The sequence below is a fragment of the Paramisgurnus dabryanus genome, chromosome 14 (assembly GCF_030506205.2).
Source record: "Paramisgurnus dabryanus chromosome 14, PD_genome_1.1, whole genome shotgun sequence".
Classification (NCBI taxonomy): domain Eukaryota; kingdom Metazoa; phylum Chordata; class Actinopteri; order Cypriniformes; family Cobitidae; genus Paramisgurnus; species Paramisgurnus dabryanus.
Window position 1 is genome coordinate 11,493,254 of NC_133350.1, and position 14,789 is coordinate 11,508,042.

General features: G+C 32.1%; 5 protein-coding genes across 5 annotated transcripts; 1 reads left to right on the forward strand and 4 right to left on the reverse strand.

The window, feature by feature from the left end:
* Nucleotides 1–48: 48 nt before the first annotated feature.
* Nucleotides 49–1,449, reverse strand: LOC135718695 (ADP-ribosylation factor 4-like). The gene is made up of 6 exons (XM_065240819.2): nucleotides 1,238–1,449; nucleotides 1,065–1,145; nucleotides 873–982; nucleotides 701–772; nucleotides 472–597; nucleotides 49–356 (listed from the first exon to the last, which is right to left on the reverse strand). Exons 1-6 carry the CDS (start codon nucleotides 1,302–1,304, stop codon nucleotides 270–272), a joined length of 543 nt encoding a protein of 180 aa, XP_065096891.1. The 5' UTR covers nucleotides 1,305–1,449; the 3' UTR covers nucleotides 49–269.
* Nucleotides 1,450–2,307: 858 nt separating this feature from the next.
* LOC135718694 (ADP-ribosylation factor 4-like) lies at nucleotides 2,308–4,261 on the reverse strand. The gene is made up of 6 exons (XM_065240818.2): nucleotides 4,100–4,261; nucleotides 3,928–4,008; nucleotides 3,731–3,840; nucleotides 3,541–3,612; nucleotides 3,290–3,415; nucleotides 2,308–2,680 (listed from the first exon to the last, which is right to left on the reverse strand). The coding sequence occupies exons 1-6, from the start codon at nucleotides 4,164–4,166 to the stop codon at nucleotides 2,594–2,596; spliced, it is 543 nt and encodes a 180-aa protein (XP_065096890.1). The 5' UTR covers nucleotides 4,167–4,261; the 3' UTR covers nucleotides 2,308–2,593.
* Nucleotides 4,262–5,078: 817 nt separating this feature from the next.
* Nucleotides 5,079–6,188, reverse strand: LOC135718691 (ADP-ribosylation factor 4-like). The gene is made up of 6 exons (XM_065240814.2): nucleotides 6,097–6,188; nucleotides 5,918–5,998; nucleotides 5,716–5,831; nucleotides 5,562–5,633; nucleotides 5,315–5,440; nucleotides 5,079–5,222 (listed from the first exon to the last, which is right to left on the reverse strand). Exons 1-6 carry the CDS (start codon nucleotides 6,161–6,163, stop codon nucleotides 5,136–5,138), a joined length of 549 nt encoding a protein of 182 aa, XP_065096886.1. The 5' UTR covers nucleotides 6,164–6,188; the 3' UTR covers nucleotides 5,079–5,135.
* A 928-nt stretch (nucleotides 6,189–7,116) lies between these two features.
* On the reverse strand, nucleotides 7,117–8,967 carry LOC135718692 (ADP-ribosylation factor 4-like). Its single transcript, XM_065240815.2, has 6 exons — nucleotides 8,836–8,967; nucleotides 8,668–8,748; nucleotides 8,455–8,564; nucleotides 8,254–8,325; nucleotides 8,019–8,144; nucleotides 7,117–7,871 (listed from the first exon to the last, which is right to left on the reverse strand). The coding sequence occupies exons 1-6, from the start codon at nucleotides 8,900–8,902 to the stop codon at nucleotides 7,785–7,787; spliced, it is 543 nt and encodes a 180-aa protein (XP_065096887.1). The 5' UTR covers nucleotides 8,903–8,967; the 3' UTR covers nucleotides 7,117–7,784.
* Nucleotides 8,968–10,388: 1,421 nt separating this feature from the next.
* Nucleotides 10,389–12,216, forward strand: LOC135718690 (ADP-ribosylation factor 4). Its single transcript, XM_065240813.2, has 6 exons — nucleotides 10,389–10,629; nucleotides 11,035–11,115; nucleotides 11,222–11,331; nucleotides 11,412–11,483; nucleotides 11,588–11,713; nucleotides 11,839–12,216. The coding sequence occupies exons 1-6, from the start codon at nucleotides 10,563–10,565 to the stop codon at nucleotides 11,923–11,925; spliced, it is 543 nt and encodes a 180-aa protein (XP_065096885.1). The 5' UTR covers nucleotides 10,389–10,562; the 3' UTR covers nucleotides 11,926–12,216.
* Nucleotides 12,217–14,789: the final 2,573 nt, after the last annotated feature.

Here is a 14,789-nt window from a genome sequence, read left to right on the forward strand (position 1 = left end):
TCTATTTATTGAGTAAATGAAAGTGATTAATGCAAATACTCAAGACAGTATGGTTTGTAATGTCTTTTATTAGAGATGTATTTGTATTAGAAAATATTCTGGCTCTTTCTTTCAAAGTACATAAAAAATACAAGCCAACCATAACATAAATATGTAAATTAACAATATACTTTATACAGTAGTGAAATTTAATGTACAGTAGACATTTATAATATATACATTTGTTTTAAATAAGATATTTAGTGCATTGCCTTCAAAGTTTCACATTGTTATCGTTTGGAGAGTTGATCAGAGAGCCAATCCAGTCCTTCATATAAACCTGATCCTTGAACAGCACATGTTGGCTGAACGAACCACTGAGAGACAAACACACAAACACAATACAGCTCTTACTATATTTCACTGAAGCCTATAGAGTTCCTCATAACTAACACCATATCAAACAAAGACTGGGGTATTCAGTAAACTCACCTGTTTGTTATTGAGTGAATGTAAACCCAATCTATCTGTCAGCTGGTGAACTGGCAACGCTTTGGGTAAATCCTGCTTGTTAGCGAGTACGAGCACAACAACATCTCTCATCTCATCCTCGTGGAGCTGAAAGGGTTAAGGCATACAATAAATTAATGAAATATTGACTCTCCTCTATATTTGTAGTAAATAGTTTTTTTGTTGGGTACACAGATGATATCTGACGTACCATCATCATGAGTTCTTCTGCTGCTTCCTGAATCCTCTCATGATCACTGCTGTCCACCACAAAGATCAAACCCTGAATAACACAAACATTTTAATATATATTTATTTATTTATTTTTGCAAGAACCAGACAAACATAATAATGCAGCGTATGACAACATGTTGCTCTGTTACCTCTGTGTTTTGGTAGTAATGTCTCCAGAGGCTTCGAATTTTGGTCTGACCACCAACATCCCAAACAGTGAAAGAGATGTTCTTATACTCAACTGTATCCACATTAAAACCTACAGAAGAAAGGGATGAAAGATGAATGACAGTCATTTATTATTTAAAAATTCATGTAGGATTTAACAATAAATTTCTTACCAATAGTTGGAACGGTTGAGACTACTTCACCAAGTTTGAGTTTGTAGAGGATTGTGGTCTTTCCTGCTGCATCCAGACCAACTTGGAGAAACAAGATTTTTGTTTACAATATATTTTTAACGTTAACAAAAAATAAATAAATACCCAAAACAGATGCAAGACAATCAACTTACCCATCAGCAACCTCATGTGCTTTTTCTTAGAAAGTCGAGATAAAACAGTAGAGATGAAGATGCCCATTTTATTAAAAGCGGTTTGCTGTCAGATGTAGAGATGTTAAATGTTCAGAGGTGAAGTCTCGGGTGTTTGTGTGAAGTGAGACTCAGTGTTTATATAGTGTCACAGCAGCGCACTTTCACTTTGACTGACAGCGCAACACCGCCACACTCGCATGAGACACGGGCAGTTTCTCCAGTGGCAGATCCAACGCGTTCAAAATTACGTCACATTATGCTAAATAAGGTGTGTTCAACTTTATGCAGCGCTGCAAGAACCGACCGGCCGATGACATCAAATTACCGCGAGAGTATTGTCAGAAATCATATGAGGAGTTTGCTTTTGAAGCACTATCGCGGTATTTTGACGCCATCTGTTTGCCGGTTCTGGTGACGTCGAACAGAACTTTAATACATGAAAAGCTCTTTTATCACAAGTTTTTTTTTAAACATGTAAACGTAACGCGTTTTTAATGTACAAGCATCTAAAAATACAACTCGTATTGTTATGAACAATATACATATCAAAACCGAAACTCTGACTTAAAAGGACAGCTGAGATTTCAAAAACTCTTTAAACATATTTATAGCCTAAAATGTATTAATATAACGATGAAACTGTTCTGGAAGCAGTCTGTGAAGGGTATGAGAAGAGATTTTTGCATTCTTTAAATGTATTGTAAAAATTGTTTTATTTATTGTAACAACTTTAAGGAACAGTTTATTTCAGGCAGACAACAAAAAAGTCAATTTAAGAATTAAAACGGGCCAAACATGACATAGGCCTACTTTTTTTCTTATTTTTATAATAAAGAAAATATTGCACTCCATCATGTATAATATTGATATTTAAACCTTGTTTGGTCTGTAATATCCTTTATTGGATAGAAAAATATTCTAGATGTTTTTTGTAGAGTACATATAAAATGCATGGCCCATGTGTTAAACATGCAAAACATTAAATATAACAAAATATATTTATTTATATATAAAATATATATAATAGTACATTCTATACACCATAACAGGACACAATAGAAGTGTAAAATAAATAATTATGTTTTAAGTTGGTTATTTAATATATATTACATATCTAAATATTAACAAAAAATGTTTGAGACTGTACATAATATAAAAATATTTAAAAGTAATATCAGAATCAATAATGCAATAGTGCATTAACAATATACAGTATACAGTAGTAAAATAACTATACAGTAATAATGTATAACGTATAATTCAGATTTGAAAAAAGTTATCTTGTGCACTGTCTTCAATTCAATTCATAACAGCAGAGATTAAAGTTTCACATTTTTATGGTTTCGTTAGCTGGTCAGAGAGCCAATCCAGTCCTTCATATAAACCTGTTCCTTGAACAGCAGAGGTTGACTGAACGTACCACTGAGAGACAAACACACAAACATTGTGTTACTTAATACTATTCAGCTTCATACATACAACTCTTATCAGCTTGTTAAGTCAAAACTTCCGGGACCAGTGCAGTGTAAAACTGCCAAAAAAAAAATCACGATTTTATCCCCACACTGAAATGGACAGAAATTAATTCTTTATCTTTGATTATTTTTTAAAGTTGTCTGGGACGTCATGAGCTTGTTGAATACTGTACCGCTTATGTGAAATGAAAAAATAGCGCTCATAAACGGCTGTTGAGATTAGGCTTGTTTGACTTTATTGTGAGCTACAAGAACCAACAGCAGATGACGTCAAAGTACCGCGAGAGCAAATCGAGAAATGACACTTAAAAGTCTAATATCGATTCGCTCTCGCGGTACTTTGACGTCACCTGTCCGTTCTTGCAGCTCAACATGAAGTCGAACACACAGTTTCATATGAAGTGATTGTAGGCTTGGACCCGGAAATGTATTCTTTACGGTACGAATTAACCGATCCTTTATGTAATTTGAACCCTAGTTCATTCCTCATAACATCATATCAAACAAAGACTGTGATTTTCTGTAAACACGAAATCCATGTTCTGTAGCAGCTCACCTGTCTGTTTTTGAGTGCATGTAAACCCAATCTCTCAGTCAGCTCAGGAACTGTCATGGCTTTGGGTAAATCCTGCTTGTTAGCGAATACAAGCACAGCAACATCTCGCAACTCATCATCCTGGAGCTGAAAGGGTTAAGAAATACAAGTGAATTAAATATTAACTCTCTTTTGTATTTGTAACTGATAAATGTAATTAATTGTAAACATAATTTCTTGGTAGTAATCATGTACAAAAATTATAATCTTACAATCCTATTGAGTTCTTCTGCTGCTTCCTCGATTCTCTCATGATCCCTGCTGTCCACAACAAAGATCAAACCCTGAATTACACAAACACACACACATAAGCTAAATTAGATTGTTGTAGATGTTTGTTTGCAAACAGAATGTTTAAATCACAACTGACACAACATACTGATAAAGATTAAATATGCTTACCCTACAGTCTTTATAGTAATGTTTCCACAGGGGGCGTAATTTAGTCTGAAACGCCAAATCCCAAACAGTGAAGGAGATGTTTTTATACTCAACTGTCTCTACATTAAAACCTACAGTAGAAAAGCAGATATTTAATTTAATGCACATGATCTCAGTAAAAATAAATAGGTTCGCATTGACATGTTGAGGTTTCTTACCAATAGTTGGAATGGTTGTGACAACTTCACCAAGCTTGATTTGGTAGAGGATTGTAGTCTTTCCTGCTGCATCCAGACCAACTTAGAGAAAAAAAGATATCCATTTATTCTAATGAAAAATAAACACATTAGCAAACCCTGCATGCATTTTGAATGCTGAAAATTGACTTACTCATAAGCAACCTTACTGGCTCTTTCCCAAAAAGAAGAGCAATGATTTTAGATAAGTAGACACCCATGTTTTTTAGGAAAAAGATGTATTAGGATGAATGTACAAAGGTAAAGTCTCTGATAGGTTGTGTGAGGTGTGTGTTTGAGTGTTTATAGAGTCACAGCAGCGCACTTTGACTTTGAGCTCAACACCGCCACACCCACACATCCAACGCGTTCAAAATGACGTCACTTTATGTTAATAGGCTTGCCTCGCCTGAAACTGAAAGGTGGCTATAGTGAGGGGAGGAGTTAAAAATTAATAATTTACATGAAGATATTTATAAGGAGAATCAACGAAGGTGAACTGTTTATTACTGGAAAAGTCTTCTTAGTTAATGTTGGGATGTATAAGTCTGGTGGTAATACAAATTATTTTCTATGTGTGAAATATAAACAGCTCACAGTACAAATAATTCAACAGTATATTCCAGGCAAACACCAGAAAAGTCCATTTAAAAACTAAATCTGGCCAAAATTAACATACTGGTTTTCTGTTCGGTAATTATTATGAAATTAAAGTGTAAGCATTTTTATAAGAAGAATATAAACAATAATGTATAATATAAATATTTAAGACATAATTTGGTTGGTAATATCCTTTGCTGAACTATGCTTAGTATCGAAAAATATTCTGTTTTTTGCAAAGCACATAAACAATACATGGCTTATTAACACATTCAAAACATTAAATATAACAAAATATATTAATTAATATATTAAATATCTAAAATAATACAGTAGTGAATTAACAATATACAATATAACAGGACACTAGTTGTCTTGTTGGTTATTAAATATATATTATTAAATATCTAAATATTAAAAAATAGTTTGAGACTGTACACAATATAATAATATTAAAAAATAAGAAAATAAATAATGCAATAGGGCATTAACAATATGCAGTATACAGTACTACAGTAGTAACAGTAAAAGTATAATTCAGATTTGATTTAATTCAAGTCACTTCACAGCAGAAATAAAGTTTCACATTGTTATCGTTTGGAGAGTTGATCAGAGAGCCAATCCAGTCCTTCATATAAACCTGATCCTTGAACAGCACATGTTGGCTGAACGAACCACTGAGAGACAAACACACAAACATTGTCTTATATTGTCAAACAAAGACTGTGATATTCTGTAAACATGAACTTCATGTTCTGTAGCAGGTCACCTGTCTGTTTTTGAATGCATTTAAACCCAATCTGTCTGTCAGCTCAGGAACTGTCATGGCTTTGGGTAGATCCTGCTTGTTAGCGAGTACAAGTGCAAAAACATCTCTCATCTCATCATCCTGGAGCTGAAAGGGTTAAGAAATATAATACATCAATTAAATTTTGACTCTGTACTTTATAAAGTAATATTCATTATAAACATAATTTCTTGTTGGGTAGTAATGATGAACAAACATGATATCTTACAATCCAGTTGAGTTCTTCTGCTGCCTCCTGAATTCTCTCATGATCACTGCTGTCCACCACAAAGATCAAACCCTGAATTACACAAACACACACATAACCTAAATAAGTTTGAATCACTCACACAACTATAATAATAAAGAGTAAATATGCTTACCCTACAGGTTTTATAGTAATGTTTCAAGAGGATTCGAAGTTTGCTCTGAGCACCAACATCCCAAACAGTGAAGGAGAAGTTCTTATACTCAACATTAAATGTCTCCACAATAAAACCTATACAGAATATAATCAGATATTTAATTTAATGCACATGATTACAGTAAACTTAGGTTCGCATTGACATCTTAAGGGTTTCTTACCAATAGTTGGAATGGTTGTGACAACTTCACCAAGTTTGAGTTTGTAGAGGACTGTGGTCTTTCCTGCTCCATCCAGACCAACTTAAAAAAAAAATATATATTTTCTATTTATTCTAATGAATGGTAAACACAATAGCAAACCCTGCATGCATTTTGCATGCTAAAGAACATTGACTTACCCATAAGCAACCCTACTGGCTCTTTCTCAAAGAGAAGAGGAATGATTTTAGATAAGCAGACACCCATTTTTTTAAGGAATGTACAAAGGGAAAGTCTCAGATGGTTGTGTGATGTTAGACTGTGTGTGTGTGTGTTTATATATAGTCACATAAGTGCACTTTGACTTTGAGCTCAACACCGCCACACCCACAAGAGACATGCACATGTTTCTCTAGTGGCAAATCCAACGTGTTCAGAATGACGTCACATTATGTTAATCTTTCATGCATGAGAAAGAATGTCGCAGAGATGATGTATTTTGTAGGCCAACCTGCACTGCAAAAAATGATTTTCAAGAAAAAATGTTCTTAGTATTTTTGTCTTGTTTTCAATAAAAATATCTAAAAATACTTAAATTAAGATGCTTTTTCTTGATGAGCAAAACAACCCAAGAAAATAAGTCTAGTTTTTAGACTAAAAATATCAAATATTTTGAAATAAAATTGTGCATAAAACAAGCAAAAAAATCTGCCAATGGGGTAAGCAAAAAATCTTGACCATTTTTCTTAAACACTAAATTCAAGAAAAATTCAAAAAACAATTGCTTACCACATTGGCAGATTTTTTTTGCTGGTTTTATGCACAAAATCACTTAAATTTGATATTTTTGGTCTAAAAACTAGATTAATTTAAGAATTTTTAGATATTTTCACTGAAAACAAGACAAAAATACTGAGAAATGTTTTTCTTGAAATTAATTTTTTGCAGTGTGGAAGTTGGGACACTTGGTTCTCTCAACAGAAAGCCCATAATTTTTTTACACTTTTGGATTATTGCAAAATATAGTGTTTAACAAAAGTTTATGACACTTACACATTTTGTCCAACAGGTTAATCTTCACAGACAAAGACAACTTTTATGCTTTTTGAAGTCTAAATGCATGTGTGTTTCTCTGTCTTTAATTGGTTCTATGGTATAGTTGTGGTCAAAGGTTTGGTTTTTGCCAAGAATAATTCCTCAAATGTAAATGTTTTTTATTGTTTTATTTAGTATTTTGTAACAATTTTGAGGTACAGTATATTCCAGGCAGACACCACAAAGCCCATAAGAACAAAACATGTCAAATGACACATAACGTGTGCTTTAACAATGCACAAAATACATTAGTAGAATTAATAACATATCAAAATAATTAAAAGAATATAAATATCTTAAAATGAACAATACAGCTTATAACAAAATATTAGATATAAATTGAATCATGATATAGTGCAGCGTTATTCAACTGTTTAGTCAATCTATCTATCATTTACAAAACCCTGAGTATTTCTCATACAATTTTAGTTTTCTGCTCTGTAATTATTATGCATTTAAAGTGTTTTGTAACAAATGTATAATAATATAGGCTACAGTAATGCAGGCTATAATATGAATATTTAAAACGTTATTTGTCTTCTTGACATTTATAGAAAAAATATTTTAGCTTTTTTGCAGAGTACATATAAAATACATGGCCTATTAACATAGGCAAAACATTAAATATAACAAAATATATACATGAACATGATACAGTAGTGTATTAACAACATACTTTACACAGTATACCCGGACACAATAGTGCATAATATATCATTCTGTTTTAAAGTATTTATCTTGTGCATCACATTCAATTCAAGACACTAACAGCAGAAAATAAAGTTTCACATTGTTATCGTCTGGTCATCTGATCAGAGAGCCAATCCAGTCCTTCATATAAACCTGTTCCTTGAACTGCACATGTTGACTGAATGTACCACTGAGAGACAAATACACAAACAATACAGCTCTCATTATCCTCCATGTCATTTCACTGAAGCCTAAAATGTCAATTCCTCATAACTAACATCAAAACAAACAAAGACTGGGATATTTAGTCCTATAAACATAAAATAATGTAGCTCACCTGTCTGTTTTTGAGTGCATGTAAACCTAATTTGTCTGTCAGCTCAGGAACTGTCATGGCTTTGGGTAAATCCTGCTTGTTAGCGAGTACAAGCACAACGACATCTCTCATCTCATCCTCTTGGAGCTGAAAGGGTTAAGAAATACTGCACTGAATCTTTTCTGTATTTGTAATAAATAAATGTAATTCATTGTAAACATAATTTCTTGTGGCGTAGTAATGATGTCTTATTTACCATCAAATTGAGTTCTTCTGCTGCTTCCTCAATTCTCTCACGATCATTGCTGTCCACCACAAAGATCAAACCCTGAATTACACAAACACACACACACACACACACAACAACAAGCTTAATTGGGTTGTCGTAGATGTTTTCGAAACAAAGTGTTTTAATCACTTCTGACACAACATACTGATAAAGAGCAAAGATGCTTACCCTAGAGTTCTGATAGTAATGTTTCCAGAGATTTCGAATTTTGGTCTGACCACCAACATCCCAAACAGTGAAGGAGATGTTTTTATACTCAACTGTCTCTACATTAAAACCTACAGAAGAGAATCAGATATTTAATTCAGTGCACATGATTTCAGTAAACATGAATGTGATAGCTTTGCATTGATTTTGCATTGACATGTTGAGGTTTCTTACCAATAGTTGGAATGGTTGTGACAACTTCACCAAGTTTGAGTTTGTAGAGGACTGTGGTCTTTCCGGCTGAATCCAGACCAACTTAAAAGAAAAATATATTTATATTTATTCTAATGACAGATAAACAAACACTGCATGCATTTTGAATGCTTTAGAAAATTGACTTACCCATTAGCAACCTCACTGGCTCTTTCTCAAAGAGAAGAGCCATGATTTTAGTTAAGTAGACACCCATATTTTTAGGAAAAAGATGAATTAGGATGAATGTACAAAGGTAAAGTCTCAGATGGTTGTGCGATGTGAGACTGTGTGTGTGTTTTTATAGAGTCACGGCAGCTTTCATTGACTGACAGCTCAACACCGCCACACCCACACGAGACACGCGCAGATTCACCAGTGGCAGATCCAACGCGTTCAAAATGACGTCACAATACTTGACATCAAGCAGGTGAACACATTCAAGTAAATCTATTATTTTTATAAATGCGTTATAAAAACTGACTTCTGGATGGGGTGCCTTTTAAATTTTTAAACATTTGAAGCTCAGCCCATTATGTTGAGATGCTTTTAATGTTATATTTTATAAATAAATATACATAATAAAAATATACTGTATGGTTTCTCATACGCACTGTTTATACCTGTATGACTTTCCAAAAGACCACACCATAATAAAACAGTGTTCACCAATATGTTAAAAATAAAATTATAGGCCTATAGACGTCATTAACAGACAATAAACAGTAATAGGTCATCTAAATACTTTATCTATATTTAATAAAACGTTAACACTTTACAATAAGGTTGTATTTGTTTAATAAACATTAATATAAATGCTTTAGCTAACATGAACTATCAATGATCAATCCCCTACAGCAAAAATATAGGCCTATATCTTCAAATATAATTTCAAATATATTTCAAAAATGGCCAAAAAATATATTTGCTAAAAATATTTAGAAATTTTACAAAAATGTATTTTTCATCAATATCTTTTTTGTATATTTTGAAATATATTTAATAAATAAATAAATATATTTCACAACATTTATATTCACATTAAACTGTAAGATAAACTTTATGTTACAAACCTGTTTGAAAAGGTTAAAAGTATATAATCAACTGTAAAAATCCAGGAAAAATATTTTTTTGCAATATGGGTTGTAAAATTTGAAATGTATTTGTTGCCCCTCAAATACTTTTGGAAATATATGTTAATATACTGTATGAAGGTTAAAACTAAATATATTGTTAAATTATGAAATATATTTAATTAATATTTAATTTCTGTAAAATATATTTAGCATATATTTTAAAACATTTTTGGCCAGAGAAATGTATTTTTTGCCCTATGTAATACATCTACATCATTTATTAATCATAGTTCATGTCAGCATTTTCTAATATTTTTTTATCAAACTGTTAACAATAGTTAATCCACCATGAACTAACAATGTATAACTGTATTGACATTAACTAACATTAACAAGAATTAATAAATGATGAAAAACGATTGTTCATTTTTTGTTTATGTTAGTTAATGGATTTACTAATGTTTACTAATACAAACTTTATTTAAAGTGTTACAAATAAAACATCGTATGAACGATTTTAAATAGGAGCAAAACACAGGTGTGATCGAATGCACGCACACGTAAGATGAACAAACGTAAGGACGTACGGTGACGTCATTTTGAACGCGTTGGATCTGCCACTGGAGAATCTGCGCGTGTCTCGTGTGAGTGTGGCGGTGTTGAGCTGTCTTTCAAAGTGAAAGTTCGCTGCTGTGACTCTATATAAACACACAAACTGAGTCTCACTTCACACAAACACCTGAGACTTCACATCTGAACATTTAACATCTCTCGATTTGTTACAACCGAACTTTTGTAAACATGGGAAATTTCTTCTCTTACGTTTTTGCTCGTCTCATTGAGAAAAAGGAGATGAGGCTTTTAATGGGTGAGTATAGTTTTTTTTTCAAAACCTGCTGCGTAGAGTATTTTCCATAACAAAATCTATATATATTTACAATATATATAGATATATATTATATATATATATATTGTTATTATTATATATATATTATTATTTTATTTAGTATTATTATAATATTATTTATTACATACTTTATTGTGTAACATATAATAAAAAATTATATATATTTTTTTTGTGTGTGGGGGGGGTTAATGTTATATAATGGCTTTATGAGAAGTTTGACAGGTATTTTCATTGACAACATTGTATGGACCTGAATAATCAAAATAAATAAATAAAAAAAAATTATATAGTTTTAATATTTGATATATGAAAAGCCTATTTGATATTCACGAATAAGAAATTGATTGTAAACTTTTTTCTTTTAAGTTGGTCTGGATGCAGCAGGAAAGACCACAGTCCTGTACAAACTCAAACTTGGTGAAGTTGTCACAACCATTCCAACTATTGGTAAGAAACTTTACAAGTTTTATAAATCAAAATTAACCTGGTTTATGTTAACTGAATCAAATGAACCAATGGAATGGTCATGTGATATTTTGTATGTTTCCTCTAGGTTTTAATGTGGAGACGGTTGACTATAAGAACATCTCTTTCACTGTTTGGGATGTTGGTGGTCAGGACACCATCAGACGTCTTTGGAGACATTACTATCAGAACACAAAGGTAACAGAGGTTTTCATCAAACATCATTTTCAGATACACTGCCTTCAAATAGTAAAGTTTAATGACTTTGTGTAATTCAGGGTTTGATCTTTGTGGTGGACAGCAGTGATCATGAAAGAATTAAGAAAGCATCAGAAGAACTCATGATGATGGTACGTCAGATATCACATTTGTACATCATTACTACCCAAAAAACTATTAAGTAGAAATATAGAGGACAGTCTGTATTAAATTAAATCTATTTTAACCCTTTCAGCTCCAGGAGGATGAGATGAGAGATGTTGTTGTGCTTGTACTCGCTAACAAGCAGGATTTACCCAACGCCTTGCCCGTTCACGAGCTGACAGAGAAACTGGGTTTACATTCACTCAGAAACAAACAGGTGAGCTAAAATATACCATTTTTTTTTTTGATATGATGTTAGTTATGAGAAATGAACTCTATAGGCTTCAATGAAATGAAATGGAGGATAATAAGAGCTGTATTGTTTGTGTGTTTGTCCCTCAGTGGTTCGTTCAGCCAACATGTGCTGTTCAAGGATCAGGTTTATATGAAGGACTGGATTGGCTCTCTGATCAACTCTCAAAACGATAACAATGTGAAACTTTTATTAGTGACCTAAACTTCCTTTATACTGTATAGTGTACTGTATACTGCACATTGTTAATGCACTATTGCATTATTAATTCTCAGATATTTTGATATATTATTACATTATGTACAGTCTCAAACTATTTTTTTATTACTTAGATATTTAAGATATAATGCAAGCACTTTATATGTTGTATTTTTAATTTACTGTAAAAGGATGTTTTTTTTATTACTTTGGCTTATTGGAGATCTTTTTGGTTGTTTGAAATATGCATCTGTGCCTTTGAAACAAATAAATAAATGTGTACAAGCTAAATTATAATTTGAAAGTTTGATTCTTATTTACTAATTCACAATCATATGGAAATGTTATTGTACATAACACCAAATTAAAGACATAAACATAGTATTAAAGTACATTTGATTTAAATTAAGTCAATGCCATGGCTGTCTTTTTAGGCCAAATAATGTAAATAAGAAGCAAAATAATATAAATAAGCAACACTGCATAACTTGTAAAACGACAAAATATAAAACCAACATAGATTTATGCACACAGGCCCATTGCTGACATTTATTTACAATTGAAAAAACCTAAACTATACTTTTCATAACAGCGTCTGTACATATTAATGTGGTTGTACAACAAAAATAGTGGTAATGGGTTTGATACAAAAATATTTTCTGTGCCAAAACAACTCATGGACTAAGTTTACTTGGGTTCTTGGTTAAAAAAATTAAGTACAACTTTACAACAAGGTTTCATTCACTAACATTAGCTAATGCATTAAAGGGATAGTCACCCAAAAATTAAAATTCTGTCATCATTTTCTAATCCATTTTGTTGTTGTAAACCTGTATGAATCAATTGTATTAATGGTTACAATCATCAGCTATGTACCATCATTTATAAAAAAAACAGGTTTACAACAACATGAAAAAAATTCATTTTTGGGTGAACTATCCCTTTAACTAACATAAACTAATAAGCAATATTTATTTATAATAATACCAGTACAGTCATGTTAGTTCATTGTGCATTAACTACTGTAACGTTAACAGATCCATGCTTGATATTAAATCGGTAAATGAAATTAATATTAATAAATGCTGTAGTAAGTCATTAACCAATGAAACCTTACTGTAAAGTGTTACACAAAACAAAAATGATGTTTTTTCATGATATAATTTTATATTATTACCACAGCAACACATCAGACATCCTGTACAATTACTACCAATAGAAATGACCAGGATCAAAAATACAGCCGTTAGAAAATATCCATCAGTATAACAAACAAGCATTGTGTCAAAAGCGAGTTGTTATGTGCGTATTAGAATATACTTTATAAAATTCAAGCATGTTAAAATAGGTTTGTTCTTTAAATATAAAACACACATGGTTGCCCAACAACCAGTTATCACAGGTTTACACCAGCATTAGACTACTGATCATTAATGTAAAGGAAATAAAACAACTCGGTTAGCAGTACAATATCTGTAAGGCTTCCTAACCATTCATCTGCTGTCACAAAACCATTATTACACTTTCCCATACACGACACCTTCTGCTGATAAAGCATTAATATGGAAAATGATGTGTAATATTCATATATGTAAATGACTCAGTGATGGTTTATACAGACACGTGACGGTCTTTGGTTGCATCTGTGTTTGTCTTTCTAGCTGCAAGATCTCAACAGAAAGGTTGTAACATAATTTCAGCTGTATTGGACATGATTTATGGGGGGGGGGAATTATCCTTCACATGAATGTGGTAATTGACAAAATAAAAACTGTATTTGATCATTTTGTTAGACAAAATCATCTTCTGTTGCTCTACACATCAAAGAGTTTAAAGTGCAACAAGAATCATTCGACGCTCTGACCGTAATACACACTTGGTCCTTAAAGAGTCATTAAAGCTTACAAAAAAATAAAAATAAAATAAAATACACAGGAAACATGCCATTCACCTTCAGGTCAAGCGAGTGTGAAAAAGCTGAAATGATACAATACAGTATATAATGAATGGTAGGGAATGAGTGCTTTAAAGTGGAATTAAATACCTAAACATTTGGAAACTAAACCCATCCTTTCTGTTCAAGCAGCGATCAATCATTCACTAAACAAAATAAGACCATAATCTAAAAAAAACACAAAAACTTTTACTTTCTGTGGTCAGTTAAAAAATAAAGCATTGAATGCATTTAAAAATCATCCATCTATGAAAACTGCATGGGATTTTGCGAAATCTGTTTATCAAAATCACAGACTTCATGAAGTAGTCAATGCCAGAAACCTGTAATAATTGACCTTTGAAAGATGAAATACATTCAGAAAAATGTCTCTTTATCAGAATCTTATGAGTTAGTAGTGTTAAAGGGGAATGGATTCATAATATTAAAGGATTAATCCACTTTAATAAAAAAATCCAGATATTTACTCACCCCATGTCATTCAAGATTTTTATGTCTTAATTTGTTCAGACGAGAAAAAAATAAAGTTTTTTATGGGAAACGTCAACTGTTTACAGTATCAACGCAGCTTCAAAGTGCTCTAAACGATCCAAACCGAGGCATAACCGTCTTATCTAGCAATTTTCGTCGGAAAATAAACGATAAGTACTTTTAAAACACAATTTCTTGTCTTGCACTACCTGTGTGATGCGCCAGCGCGACCTTATTTATGCAGACGGCTCATGCAAGACGAGAACTTATTTAAAAAGACTTATTTTTAATTTTTCAGCGAAAATGCCGATCTTGTCGCTAGATAAGACTCTTATGCCTTGGTTGGGATCGTTTAGACCCATTTAAAGCTGCATTGAAGCTAAACGGTTATGGGCCATTATATGGAGAAAAATTCTG